This window comes from Bombina bombina, chromosome 3 (genome assembly GCF_027579735.1).
Source record: "Bombina bombina isolate aBomBom1 chromosome 3, aBomBom1.pri, whole genome shotgun sequence".
Lineage (NCBI taxonomy): Eukaryota > Metazoa > Chordata > Amphibia > Anura > Bombinatoridae > Bombina > Bombina bombina.
The window spans coordinates 143,216,176-143,229,856 of NC_069501.1; the positions used below are offsets into that span (position 1 = coordinate 143,216,176).

A 13,681-nucleotide genomic window follows, 5' to 3' on the forward strand; every position below is an offset into this window, starting at 1 on the left:
GCTGAGGAGATTGTGAGGTAAAATATCTTCCTTTTTTACATAGAGATGCTCAGGTGATATTTTCCTGTCAGCTTTTTACAGTTATACTGCATCAGTTTCAAGTGATTTAGCATATGAGTATTATGTCCCTTTAATTCATCCGATCCCCCTATGGGTGTGCACTTACTTGAATCAACCGCAATCTGTATGAGGTAAGTAGAGACTTAATCACTTATCAGTTTACACTGTCTGGAAAAGCCACTTGTATGGAGTGAGGCAGCACCTTTAGACCTTGGAATACCCACAGGTATAAAAACTTTCAAATCCTCTATCCTTGGAGTGAGGTAGAATTTCGGTTTGGTGGCATGAAAGTATAAGCAAAAGGACACTAATAGTGCATTACCTTTTTATTAATGTTATAACATACAAACACCAGTAGATTAAACCTACTCACAAAAATGCCCTCAATAAATGAGGTAAATGACAAGCATAAAAACAAGTGATGGCAAATAGCAGCAGCTGTGAAGAGTTCAATCGATAGCAGTAATGAATAACCTTACGCGTTTCAAAGGCATGTAAGACTTGCGTCTGCCTTCTTCATCAAGTCTTACATGCCTTTGAAACGCGTAAGGTTATTCATTACTGCTATCGATTGAACTCTTCCCAGCTGCTGCTATTTGCCATCACTTGTTTTTATGCTTGTCATTTACCTCATTTATTGAGGGCATTTTTGTGAGTAGGTTTAATCTACTGGTGTTTGTATGTTATAACATTAATAAAAATGTAATGCACTATTAGTGTCCTTTTGTTTATACTTTCATGCCACCAAACCGAAATTCTACCTCACTCCAAGGATAGAGGATTTGAAAGTTTTTATACCTGTGGGTATTCCAAGGTCTAAAGGTGCTGCCTCACTCCATACAAGTGGCTTTTCCAGACAGTGTGAACTGACAAGTGATTAAGTCTCTACTTACCTCATACAGATTGAGGTTGATTCAAGTAAGTGCACACCCATAGGGGGATCGGATGAATTAAGAATACAAGGACTCATATGAACTTTATAAGTGCCTTTACTTATGTGCTTAAGAATTTTCTTTTAATCTCTTTATTTTCCTTTTGTGGAATTATTTATTGCTCTTATTAGTATATGAGGTGCTGTATTTTACTATTTGCTCTATACTTATTGTCAATTTTATTTTAATTGCAATTTTTATTCATATGTATTTATATGCTAGGCAGTGCAAACCTTTTATTTTTTCTGTATATATATATATATATATATATATATATATGTGTGTGTGTCAGCGTGTGTGTGTGTATTTGTGAATGGCAGTCTCCTTTGTGTGGTATATGAGTGTGTGCAAGTATGGGTACATTACTGTTTATATGAATGTCTGCATGCATGGGTAAATGCATATATAAGTGTAGGTATACATGGGTAAATTACTGTGTATATAAGTGTGTGCAGGTATGGGAAAATGATTGTATATATGAATGTCTGCATGCATTGGTAAATGACTGCATGCATGGTAAAAAACTGTATGTGAATATGTACATATATGGGTAAATAAGTGTGTATTTAAATGTGCGCATGTATGGGTAAATGACTGCATGCATGGATAAATGACTCTGCAAGCATGGGTTAATGACTGTATGTAAGTGTGTGCATGTATGGGTAAATTACTGTGTATATGAGTGTACATGCGTGGGTAAATGACTATGCATTTTAGTATCTATGTGTGTGTATATGAGTGTATGTATATGTGCGTTTGTCAGATGGGGCCTTGTGTTTGAGTTTTGACTAAGGCCTCACAAAGTCTCGAACCGCCAATGCTTTACAACGAGACATAATAAGGGCAAAAGTTTCCAGGTTGAAGCAGACTTGGCTGCAGTAATGAGAACCAAGGCCAGGGCACATGAAAACAATGGAGATAGGAACAAGGGCCGAGAATAGAATAATTAGTCCACAGGAAAAAAGTAACTAACAAATGAGCACACAATGGTACATTTGGTAACTAAATAATAAGGTCTGGATGACAATCAATGTGGAACTCAAATAAGAACCTTTTATACATAAACACAAATACAGGCTTACATGCATATTGGCTCCGTTTTTATACCACAACCATTTTACAGCACTTATCAGAATTATATTATCACATTTTTAACTACTTTACAGTACATTCTCAGATGATACAATTTGTAGCTCCGTCTGTGTGAAGGAATGGACAGCTGTTATGACCTTTTGGCCCTAGCTACAACTTATTGGAATCAATACATACAATACAGAAATCAGTGTTATCCTGCATATTAATAGATCATCTCTTCCCCACCTCTGACTGCAACATAAACCTGAATTTTACCAAACCAACTATATTAACTAATTTTGCACTAACCTTCTCCATCCAGAACCCCAATATAGAGCTAGATTATGTGTGAAGCTCTTACAGTTAAGCGTGATAAAAAAATATTTTTTTCCCAAGTGTGTTTGCACATCTGTTTTTTCACTCGTATTACAAAATGAAAATAAATGCAATCGCTGGAGCACAATTGAAGATAACGTGCGTCAGGTTAGAGCAGCCTCAGAGCTCTGGTTAACTGTTTCGCAAAACAAAAAAGTGTCACAAAATACATAAAAAATAAATGACAAAGTACAGTTACACTCATAATAAAACCATCTAATAAAAATATTTTTAAAAAATATATTGCACAAAAAGTTATAAGGGTTCAAATATATGAGGTAAATATACAAACAAAGTCCATGCGGCACAGCACTGAGGTAGTGGGTGGTGCAAGCTGTAGGGGTTCCACACTAAATCCCCAATAATATAGCACAGTCCAAGAAAACAGCAGCACTCACCACTTATACATACATATATATGTGACAGGATATATTTTTCACATATATACACATATATATGTATGTATTTTTCACATCTGTTATCTTTGAATATATAAGGGTCCACATTTATGACATGATATTTTAAGTATAATAGTGGGTTTTGTCCTTGTACCTTTTTATATTCTTTACATATATTTCTTATATTTACTTATATTTATTTTATTTGTAGTTTTGGTCTGTTGCACACAGTAGCATGAGTGAATGTTAGACCATACCTTTTCAGAGGTGCCCATCATAGCATCCTACAGATATGATGTAGCTCTTATTATTAACATATCACATATTTTAGAATATGCAACTGTATTCATGTATATTGACATATGCTTTGATGTTATGATTGTTTTGTATTGATTGACACTGTTGCCATGACTACGGTGTTGGCACAATTTTCACTTCACTGGGAGGGGCTTTTATTGTTTAAATAGATCCCTCCATTTTGTGTTTGCTTGTCTGGGGAAGGGGAGTGTGTCCCCGAAACGTCACACTTGTTTCTAAATAAAAGTACACTTGAAAAAGACCAGTGAGTGCCATCCTCTATCTGGTATTTCAACTGTTGTCACCCTGGCAGTTGTTTTTGAGGTGAGAGTGCTCTCTTTCTGAACTGCTGAACTCTCTCTCTCTCTCTCTCTCTCTATATATATATATATATATATATATATATATATATATATATATATATATATATATATATATATATATATACAAAGTATCTCACAAAAGTGTGTACAACCCTCATATTATTGTAAATATTATATTAGATCTTTTCATGTGACAACACTGAAGAAATTACACTTTGCTAGAATTTAAAGTAGTAAATGTACAGCCTGTATAACAGTGTGAATTTGCTGTCCCCCTCAAAATAACTCAACACACAGCCATTAATGTCTAAACCATTGGCAACAAAAGTGAGTACACCCCTAAGTGGAAATGTCCAAATTGGGCCCTAAGTGTCAATATTTTGTGTGGCCACCATTATTTTCCAGCACTGCCTTAACCCTCTTGGGTATGAAGTTCATCAGAGCTTTACAGGTTGCCACTGAAGTCCTCTTCCACTCCTCCATGACAACATCATGGAGCTGGTGGATGTTAGAGACCTTGCGCTCTCCCACCTTCCATTTGAGGATGCCCCACAGATGCTCAATAGTGTTTAGGTCAGCCAGTCCATCACCTTTACCCTCAGCTTCTTTAGCAAGGCATTGGTCATCTTGGAGGTGTGTTTGGGGTCGTTATCATGTTGGAATACTGCCCTGCGGCCCAGTCTCCAAAGGGAGGGGATCATGCTCTGCTTCAGTATTTCACAGTACATGTTGGCATCCATGGTTCCCAGACCATTACACTCCCACCACCATGCTTGACTGTAGGCAAGACACACTGGTCTTTGTACTCCTCACCTGGTTGCCGCCACACACGCTTGACACCATCTGAACCAAATAAGTTTATCTTGGTCTCATCGAACCACAGGGCATGGTTCCAGTAATCCATGTCCTTAGTCTGCTTGTCTTCAGCAAACGGTTTACTGGCTTTCTTGTGCATCATCTTTAGAAGAGGATTCCTTTTGGGACGACAAACATGCAGACCAATTTGATGCAGTGTGCGGCATATGGTCTGAGCACTGACAGGCTGACCCCCAACCTTCAACCTCTGCAGAAATACTGGCAGCACTCATATGTCTATTTCCCAAAGAAAACCTCTGGATATGATGCTGAACATGTGCACTCAACTTCTTTGGTTGACTATGGTGAGGCCTGTTCTAAATGGAACCTGCCCTGTGAAACCGCTGTATGGTCTTGCCCACCATGCTGAAGCTCAGTTTCAGGGTCTTGGCAATCTTCTTATAGCCTGGGCCATCTTTATGTAGAGCAACAATTCTTTTTTTCAGATCCTTAGAGAGTTCTTTGCCATGAGGTGCCATGTTGAACTTCCAGTGACCAGTATGAGAGTGTGAGAGCGATAACACCAAATTTAACACACCTGCTCCCCATTCACACCTGAGACCTTGTAACTGTGGTGACATAGCTTACTGACCTAGCTGTTATTAAAATCCCTTCCCCCCAGATAAACCTTTCTCTCTGAACTAGGTGTTTAATTAAAGACACTCCCATTAGCCTTGACTGGCATGTGCTAGGCCAAACCCCTTTGACATTAGAATAAAATTGGGACACACTCTCTATTCCCCCCTCTCTTTCTTATCTTGTTCCTGCTGAAAAGATGGCTGATGGTGGACACACTGGAGAATGTGGCTAAGAATATTCATATGATTATTTTAGCAGTGTTGCACAAATTGGGGTTGTAGTAGAGTTGCCCTGTATTAATTATTTGGACTGTTTTTCTGTAAAATAGATGTGTATATATACCTGTAAATATTTCTCTTATTATTAACATATATTGATTCCTAATAAACTGTTTGGAAACAATGGAGACCTTTTAAATTAATAACCTCAGTAACACTAATGAGTCACATGACACCGGGAAGGGAAAATGGCTAATTGGGCAAAATTTGGACATTTCCACTGAGGAGTGTACTCACTTTTGATGCCAACGGTTTAGACATTAATGGCTGGCAGTGTATGTGTGTATTTATGCATATAAATATTCTTCTATGTGAAGAAAATTGGAATGTGAGATATTAATATTTTTATGTCGGCTTAGCGCATTTGAGAATATGCAATAGGGATTGTGAGCGAGTAGGGTGTTTTTTTTTTTTACTTTTTTCACCATTGATTTCTATGGGAATAGGTTATTGCATGCACAATATTCTAAGTCTGACTTTCTTGAAATTATTAATCATTAATTAATTGATTAGTTAATTAAAACATCTTTAGTTATAGGGCTCCATGTACTAAAAGTGGAGTGGACCAGCTTCTCAACTTGAGACATTGTCAACTCACCTTTGCTGCATAACATGCTAAAGCGAGCATGTAAAGCCTGCCCCGTCTCTCGGAAGACCAATTACGCGAGAGAAGTGACTATTAATCACTCTGAGTGAGCGAGCTCTCTGTGACTTCTCTTCACCGCCTTTTTTGCTCCATTGACTGGGGGAATACATTATCACGCACACAATATTCTTCGGCTTTTTGGGTTAGCATGCGAGTGAAAACAGTTTACTTTCAACTTCTACAACGAACACAACCCGACGCGCACAAAAAGATTACCTCTAGCAAAGTTAAGGCTTGAGCAGAAGTGTTAAATAATGCTCCACTTGTAATGTGGCCATAATAAATTATTACTTGCAACCCCCTCTATAATACTTACTACACGGGCAATTACCTCCCAACCTTTCACAAGGGCATTAATTACTTCCTAAATATATATTCTACAGAACACTATCTCAATTCTATATCATCTAAAACCCTTGCAACATCATTCCCAACACCTAGGGGACTCCCACTTCCCAATCACTCAAGGACAACATCCCCTTAACCCCTAACAGATAGGCTGCACAAACCTAGCTCCATGGAGCCACCTGATGCAGGATTCTCCCATGCTAGAATTCCACTAGAAACCTTATGACCAACATGCAAGAACTACCAAGTGATGTTCCATTTACCTTAATGTGTGATTAAAATCACATAGCATCTAACTTCAGCATCTTCTTGCAATAAACTAAAAATCTCTGGAAGTAATCCTCTCTGCAAATCTACTGAGTAATCCTTTCAGTTGGTGGCAACTGATGGGGTTCTTTTGTTGAATGGTGCTTTTCTATCTGGAGATATGCAGTTGGATCTCTTTGGTTGGTCACTATGAGTGTTGGGGATCATTTTAATTTAATGGATTTCCCATATTTAATAGTGTGGATGAGAATTGCTTATGCTCTGGAGGGGAGTCAAAGTTTGGGTTAATTGTGTGGTGCCTGTTCAATGTATTAAATTCATACTATGATTGGGTTAAAAATAAATTAAAGCATTTAGAGGTACGTGGCTAAGTTCACTTTGCGTGGGTGGTTTGGGAGGAGCCAGGTTCACCCTTAAATAATGGTATCACTTAAAGTGTTGAATAATTTACATTTCATCTATTTACATATAGGTCACAGCAGCTTTGTGGCTTGTGTCACAGCATGGCACCTCGCCATAGCAGGTGTAATTAAAAAGAGGCTAGCCTAAGCATATTGAAAATGTGTAAGAAATGTCAAATTGGTTGTGACAACAGCATAAAATGCTTTTATCTCCTCCCAACAACATTAAGGTCTCTTAACACAGAGATTTGCTGAGCATCATACATCTAACAAAATAGACTATTGACAATCATTTTCTCAGAATAATAAAACATCTTTGTAAAGGACTGAAATATTTGAAAAATTCCAGAGCTTCAAATCAAAAGAGTGAAATATCTCCAGTATTTATGATTGAGCTAACACGAAAGCCCTTGAATTGATTTTGCTCAGATTTTATTCAGTTCATCTTCAATTTATAATGTCATACTTTTTTTCATCTAAATCAACTTTTAATTAAATATATTTCCAATAAAAGTACAGTTGAATGCAAAACTGTCACTAAGCTAGTGGATTTGAGTAATGTTTCGGCCACTTTGCTGAAATTGCTCTCGTTGATTTTTTATGAGGAAATAATGCAGTTATTTGATAGTACCATTACTATGAACAATTTAATGATGCTAAAGTTTAGTTTAAATGCACAAATACTGGCAGCGAAGCATCTATAGTGTTTTATTAAAAGCTAACAAGTAATAGAACATCAAACTAAGAAGACAGCCATCACTGGAATGTATGGGGGGGGGGGAAATCATGCTCGTAGTACTTTAAAAATAAAAGCAATGCATTATTCGATTTATTTAAAAACATAGGAGGAATCTTACAATATTCTCTTATGTTTCTTATGTTTCGTGGCACAACAAATTGCTTAATAACAGATCTATGATGAAACTGTGTAGTGACGCAAAACACATAAGAGGACTTTGGGAGATCCATCCATATTCACTCATTTTTAAATAGATCTAATAAAGCATTGTTTTTTATTTCTAAGTAACCTGAGGGTTGTTTTTGCTCTGATATTTAGTGAGTTGTTTCTACTGGTCAGCATCAAGTGGCTTTGTGAGGTTTGTAATCCTTTATGCATATTCTGGTCCATGAGCATATTGAACCAATGGACATTATAGTGAATATTTAAATAACACATACATATATACAGTATATATATATATATATATATATATATATATATATATATATATATATATATATATATATATACTTTACTCTTTTAGGGTCATTGATAGAGTACTGATGCTAAGGCTTAAAGGACCATTAAAGGTAAATGAAAACCACATTTTACTTTCTTGATTTAGAAAGAGCATGCAATTTTAAACAACTTTCCAATTTACTTTTCTTATTTAATTTGCTTCATTCTCTTGATATCATTTGTTGAAAATCTAAATAGGCTGAGTAGTTGCACACAGATGCCTAGTGTAATTGGCTCATCCATGGAAATTGCTATTTCTTCAACAAAGGATATCTAAAGAATGAAGCAAATTATATAATAAAAGTAAATTTAAATGTTTTTTAAAATTATATTCTCTAGGTGAATCAGAAAAAAAATGTGTTTCTTGTCCCTTTTTAAATATAGTAGAATTGCATAATTATCAAGTGCAAAATAAAAAGACAATGCAATAACACTTCCTCTGAATTTTTAATAAACAGTAGATTTTTTCTGACAAATTAAATTTTTTCCCAATATGCCAGCCCCCTGTATCATGTGACAGCCATCAGCCAATGTCTGCTATTTCTAAACAAAGGGGATCCCAACGAAGCATTTACAACCATTTGTGCCATAATTGCACAAGCTGTTTGTAAATAATTTCAGTGAGAACCTAAAGATTGAGAAAAAGTTTTTTTTTTTTTTTATTTGATCACAATTGATGATAATAGGGTGTCATGAAATATACCAAAATGGGCCTACATTAATACTTTGGGTTGTCTACTACACAACACTAAAGCTAAAATGAACCATACAACCTCCCTACAAGATACCTAATGAACCCCTTTACTGCTGGGCATAATACAAGTGCGCAGCGGCATTTAGCGGCCTTCTAATTACCAAAATGTAATGCCAAAGCCATAAATGTCTGCTATTTCTGAATAAAGGGGATCCCAGAGAAGCATTTACAACCATAGTTGTAAATAATTTCAGTGAGGAACCTAAAGTTAGTGAAAAGGTTAACAATTTTTTTATTTGATCACATTTGGCTGTAAAATGGGGCATTAAATATACCAAAATAGTTCTAGATCAATACTTTGGGTTGTCTACTAATATATATATATATATATATATATATATATATATATATATATATATATACACATGTCAACGGATATTCAGGGATTCCTGACAGATATAAGTGTTACAACGTAACTATCACTAATTACGTATATATATGGTTTGAAATAGCAAAGTGCTACTTGTATTTATTGCCCTATAACTTGCAAAAAAGCAAAGAACATGTAAACATTGGGTATTTCTAAACTCAGGACAAAATTTAGAAACTATTTAGCATTGGTGTTTTTTTGGTCGCTGTAGATGTGTAACAGATTTTGAGGGTCAAAGTTAGAAAAAGTGTGCTTTTTTAATTTTTTCATCATATTTTATAATTTTTTATAGTAAATTATAAAATATGATGAAAATAATGGTATCTGTAGAAAGTCCAATTAATGGCGAGAAAAACGGTATATAATATGTGTGGGTACAGTAAATGAGTAAGAGGAAAATTACAGCTAAACACAAACCGCAGCAATTTAAAAATAGCCCTGGTCCTTAAGGGTAAGCAATTGAAAAAATGGTTTGGTCCTTAAGGGGTTAAGCTATAATTAGTTAATATTATAGTGTTTCAATGTTTGTTGCACACATTATCATTAAATCAATTTATGTTAAAGTATAAAATTAATTTGTGCTTTGGAAAGCTTAAGTAATGTTAATAAATAACAGTAAATTTTATAATACCGCTATTTGGCTACTTTATAATACCACTTATCTGGCTACGTAGAGAACACTGCTTAGGTATATTTTACTTACTGGTTGATAGGAACTATTTCCCACAAAAAAAAGGATGTTTAATTAGCATTGGAACATTCATTTTTTTTTCAGGCACTGTAATACACTTTAACATACTTTCTTTTAGATTGAACAGAGAAAATTGTTGAGTTCATAATAAAATTTACAAACTGACAAATCAAAATGGCCAGTGGATCCTGCATGCAGTTTTGAATGATTAATTTTTTTCACATCCAACTTTAGGGTGTCTACTTCAAGCATTATGTTGTACTGTCACTTTTTATGGTTTTCAAAAGCTGTTAAGAGCATGTAACACATAAAAAATACAATTCACTGGCATAATAATAGATTTTAAGATGTTTAAAGAAAAAAGAAAAAACAGGATTTTGTTAATATCTTCTTATATACTTAGAAATGCCACACAATACAATTAATACCTCCAAAAATATTTCACCAGGTCATGATGCAAGGTTGTAGCGAAAAGAGAAAAAAGTGCAACCCCACATCAAGTTAGACGTTTAAGCTTTATTACACACACTGCATGCGGTTACAAACACTTACAAGATAAAACTGTTTAACAAGTCTGTATCCCAAACAGGGAAGAAGAGAGGAAAATCTCAGTCCGGTTAGGATGTCTCTGGTATACTTCAATATATGGACGCCAGGATCTTTCTCTGTTAAAGTTCTTTTCCTTGGAGCAACACAAGGCTCCGCCCCAACGCGTTTCGTTCACCTTATGCAAACTTTTTCAAGGGGAAATATTGGATACCAATGAAAAGTTGCTCCAAGGAAAGGAACTTTAACAGAGAAAGATCCCATATATTGGATTATACCGGAGACATCCTAACCGAACTGAGATTTTCCTCTCTTCTTCCCTGTTTGGGATACAGACTTGTTAAACAATTTTATCTTGTAAGTGTTTGTAACCGCATGCAGTGTGTGTAATAAAGCTTAAACGTCTACCTTGATGTGGGGTTGCGCTTTCTTCTCTTTTTGCTACAGGATTGCCTCATAGAGAGTGTTCAGTGACACACCTCTGAAAGTTGCTGCACCCCATGGATCAAGGTGATTGGGAGAACCCTGGAATCTGAAAAAATTAAAGGCTTTATTGGGACTTCCCTGGATTCTAAGAACTATTACTTTTTACATATCTAGAAGTGGTAAATGTACCATTCCTTGATCCTTTAATATGTTCAATATTTACTAATATTTGGTCATTATAGCTCATAGGATCTATACACTTCAGGTAGTGCTGCCTTCTAGTGTATTTGTATGTAATTTTATGTGCATTGGTTACAATTTGTAGGATCATTATTTTTATATAAAATACCTATCACTTTCTGATATATTGGTATTTAAGATCAGATATATTATATTTGGAATATAATAATTCCAACCGCACACACTCTCTATAACCCTCAAGATAACATATTTTACCCATTTAGTTGTGCTGCTAATACTCTGTTTTGGGTTAATTCATGATGCAAGGTTGTTAAAATTAACTTTAGAAAACATAATACTTACACTTCGATACTTTATGACATAATTCAAAATTGGCGCTCCTCCATCATCCTGCTTGGTAATGCTAAGTTTAAAACTTTTCCCCCCTCCTGGTTGCCCATGGATAGCCGGTGGGCTTGGTTCACCTATGAAAAGAGTTATGTTAATTTCTTGTGTCATCATTTATTTATGAAATATATATATTAAACACTATGGCCTTGATTATAAGTGGAGCGCTATTGATAGCCCAGGGTGTACTACCAATATCTCTGGACCCCGTTAGGATTAGAGCGCTGTGATGGAGTGGACCTTGTCATGAAATGTTTAAACACAAATAGAATGAGGCAAAAAAAAAAAAAAACACTTTTAAACAGTCTTTACTTTCAGTCAGCAGTTCAAAGGTTAAACAACCACCCTTTTGCAGGTAAGTAAACAAACAAAAACTAAAAAACCCCAGTGCATTTAGCTTTTGAAACAAAAAAAAAACACATCTCATATAATCCTACAAATTCTTAAATACAGGTTACCAAAGACAATTCTCCCAGGCCCTCATATTCAAAGGAATCTCCAGCTTGGGGAGAAATTGCAGTTCAGACTTTACAGGGGCTGAACTCATTGAATATTTAAAAGAACTGCAAGATCTCTCTCATTTCTGTATGTAAAGGAGAGACAAGCCCAGTGCAATATAGCACTGCATGATATGAGAGTTTTGTTACACTTTGTGCTTTGTATTTTATGTCACTTTACATTTCAGGTTTATGGGAGCCAGGTTCCTGCTATGGGAGGTCACACCAAATACTTGCCACTTTAGCCTATAGAAGGATTTTTTTCTGGATTTTTTTTCTGTTGCATACAAATATCCTGTATTTTCAGGTTGTATTATAATAAAGAGACTGAGAAAAAATGGTCATTATACCATTGCTAAAACAACTAATCTAAAACAACGAATCTAATGCTGGCCAAAAACTTTTGCACAGAATACACACAAATAGTGTACAGCTCCACAGTATCACAGGTTTTTTTCTATTTTTCTACTTTTCGACTAAAACTTTTGCACAGTACTGTATGTATGTATGCATGTAAATATCTATTTATAAATACTTAGAACATATTCCCTTATGTGAAGAACATTGGAATGTGAAATATTTATAGTAAATACATAGTTAAACACTATTAAATACAAACATTTTACAAATATGATTTTTCATGTTTTCAGCTACATGTCTGCAAAGTGCTCCAATGCACATATGGTATATTTGTCTACATATGTATTTATATGTGTGTATATGTCTGTAAATACATATATACACATATAAATGGATAGGTATACATACATATATGTGTTAAAACTAGGGATGGGCGAATGTGTACATTTTCGAATTTCGAATGTTAGAACGAATGTTATTACCAAAATTTGAATTATAAATCCGAATGTTGATAGGAACGAATGTTCTTAAAAATTCTATAATCAAATGCTATTTACAGTTTTCGAATGTCACTTTCGAATTCGAATGTTTATAATTATATCAAATGTCCACATTCAAAATTTCGAATTTAACATTCTATTTAATAAATACTATTCAGAAGTTCATTAGTTCATGTGGTAGGGAGGGAATCTAGTAAATTGATACATATTAGATACAAATATATCATTTTGAATGTTTCTATATAGAATATTGCATAATTCAAATATTACATTTAAAGAAAGCATTAGAAATACTATTACAAACATATAAATTCGAATTTTTCGAATTCGAATATTGCATAATTTGAATATTACATTTAAAGAAAGCATTAGAAATACTATTACAAATCTAAATTCAAATTTTTCGAAAATAATATTTTCGAATGTAATCATAAAATTCAAAACCGAACATTCAAAAATCGAATGTTAGAATGTTATGTATACATTTGAAATTCGATTCGAACGAACGAATGTGTTAAAATTTGTGCCGTTTTTCGAATGTTGCAAAACATCCGCCCATCCCTAGTTAAAACCCTTTGCATGCATTTTTCCCCTAACACCTGAGACCTCATATCTTTGAGCCCTTATAACTATTTTATTCATTTATTAGACAGTGTTATTTTGAGTGTAACTGTACTTTTAAATGTAATTTTGATGTATTTCGAGCACATATTTAGTCGAGCATAACAGTTAACCAGAGCTCTGAGGTCGACTATCCCGACATGCATTAAATTCAATTGTGTTTGAACAAACAAGTTTACTTTTAACTTCTAATATGTGCGTTACTTCTGACACAAATAAAGAGCTTCAATAAACCCCTTCTAGATCACACACAAC

At 34.7% G+C, this 13,681-nt stretch overlaps 1 protein-coding gene across 1 annotated transcript in view; it reads right to left on the reverse strand.

Moving 5' to 3' along the window:
* NCAM2 (neural cell adhesion molecule 2) overlaps positions 1-13,681 on the reverse strand; it is a 609,436-nt gene that overhangs the window by 140,023 nt on the left and 455,732 nt on the right. Inside the window, 1 exon segment of the mRNA XM_053706007.1 lies at positions 11,404-11,525. Within this exon segment, the coding sequence (XP_053561982.1) occupies positions 11,404-11,525 (122 nt within the window).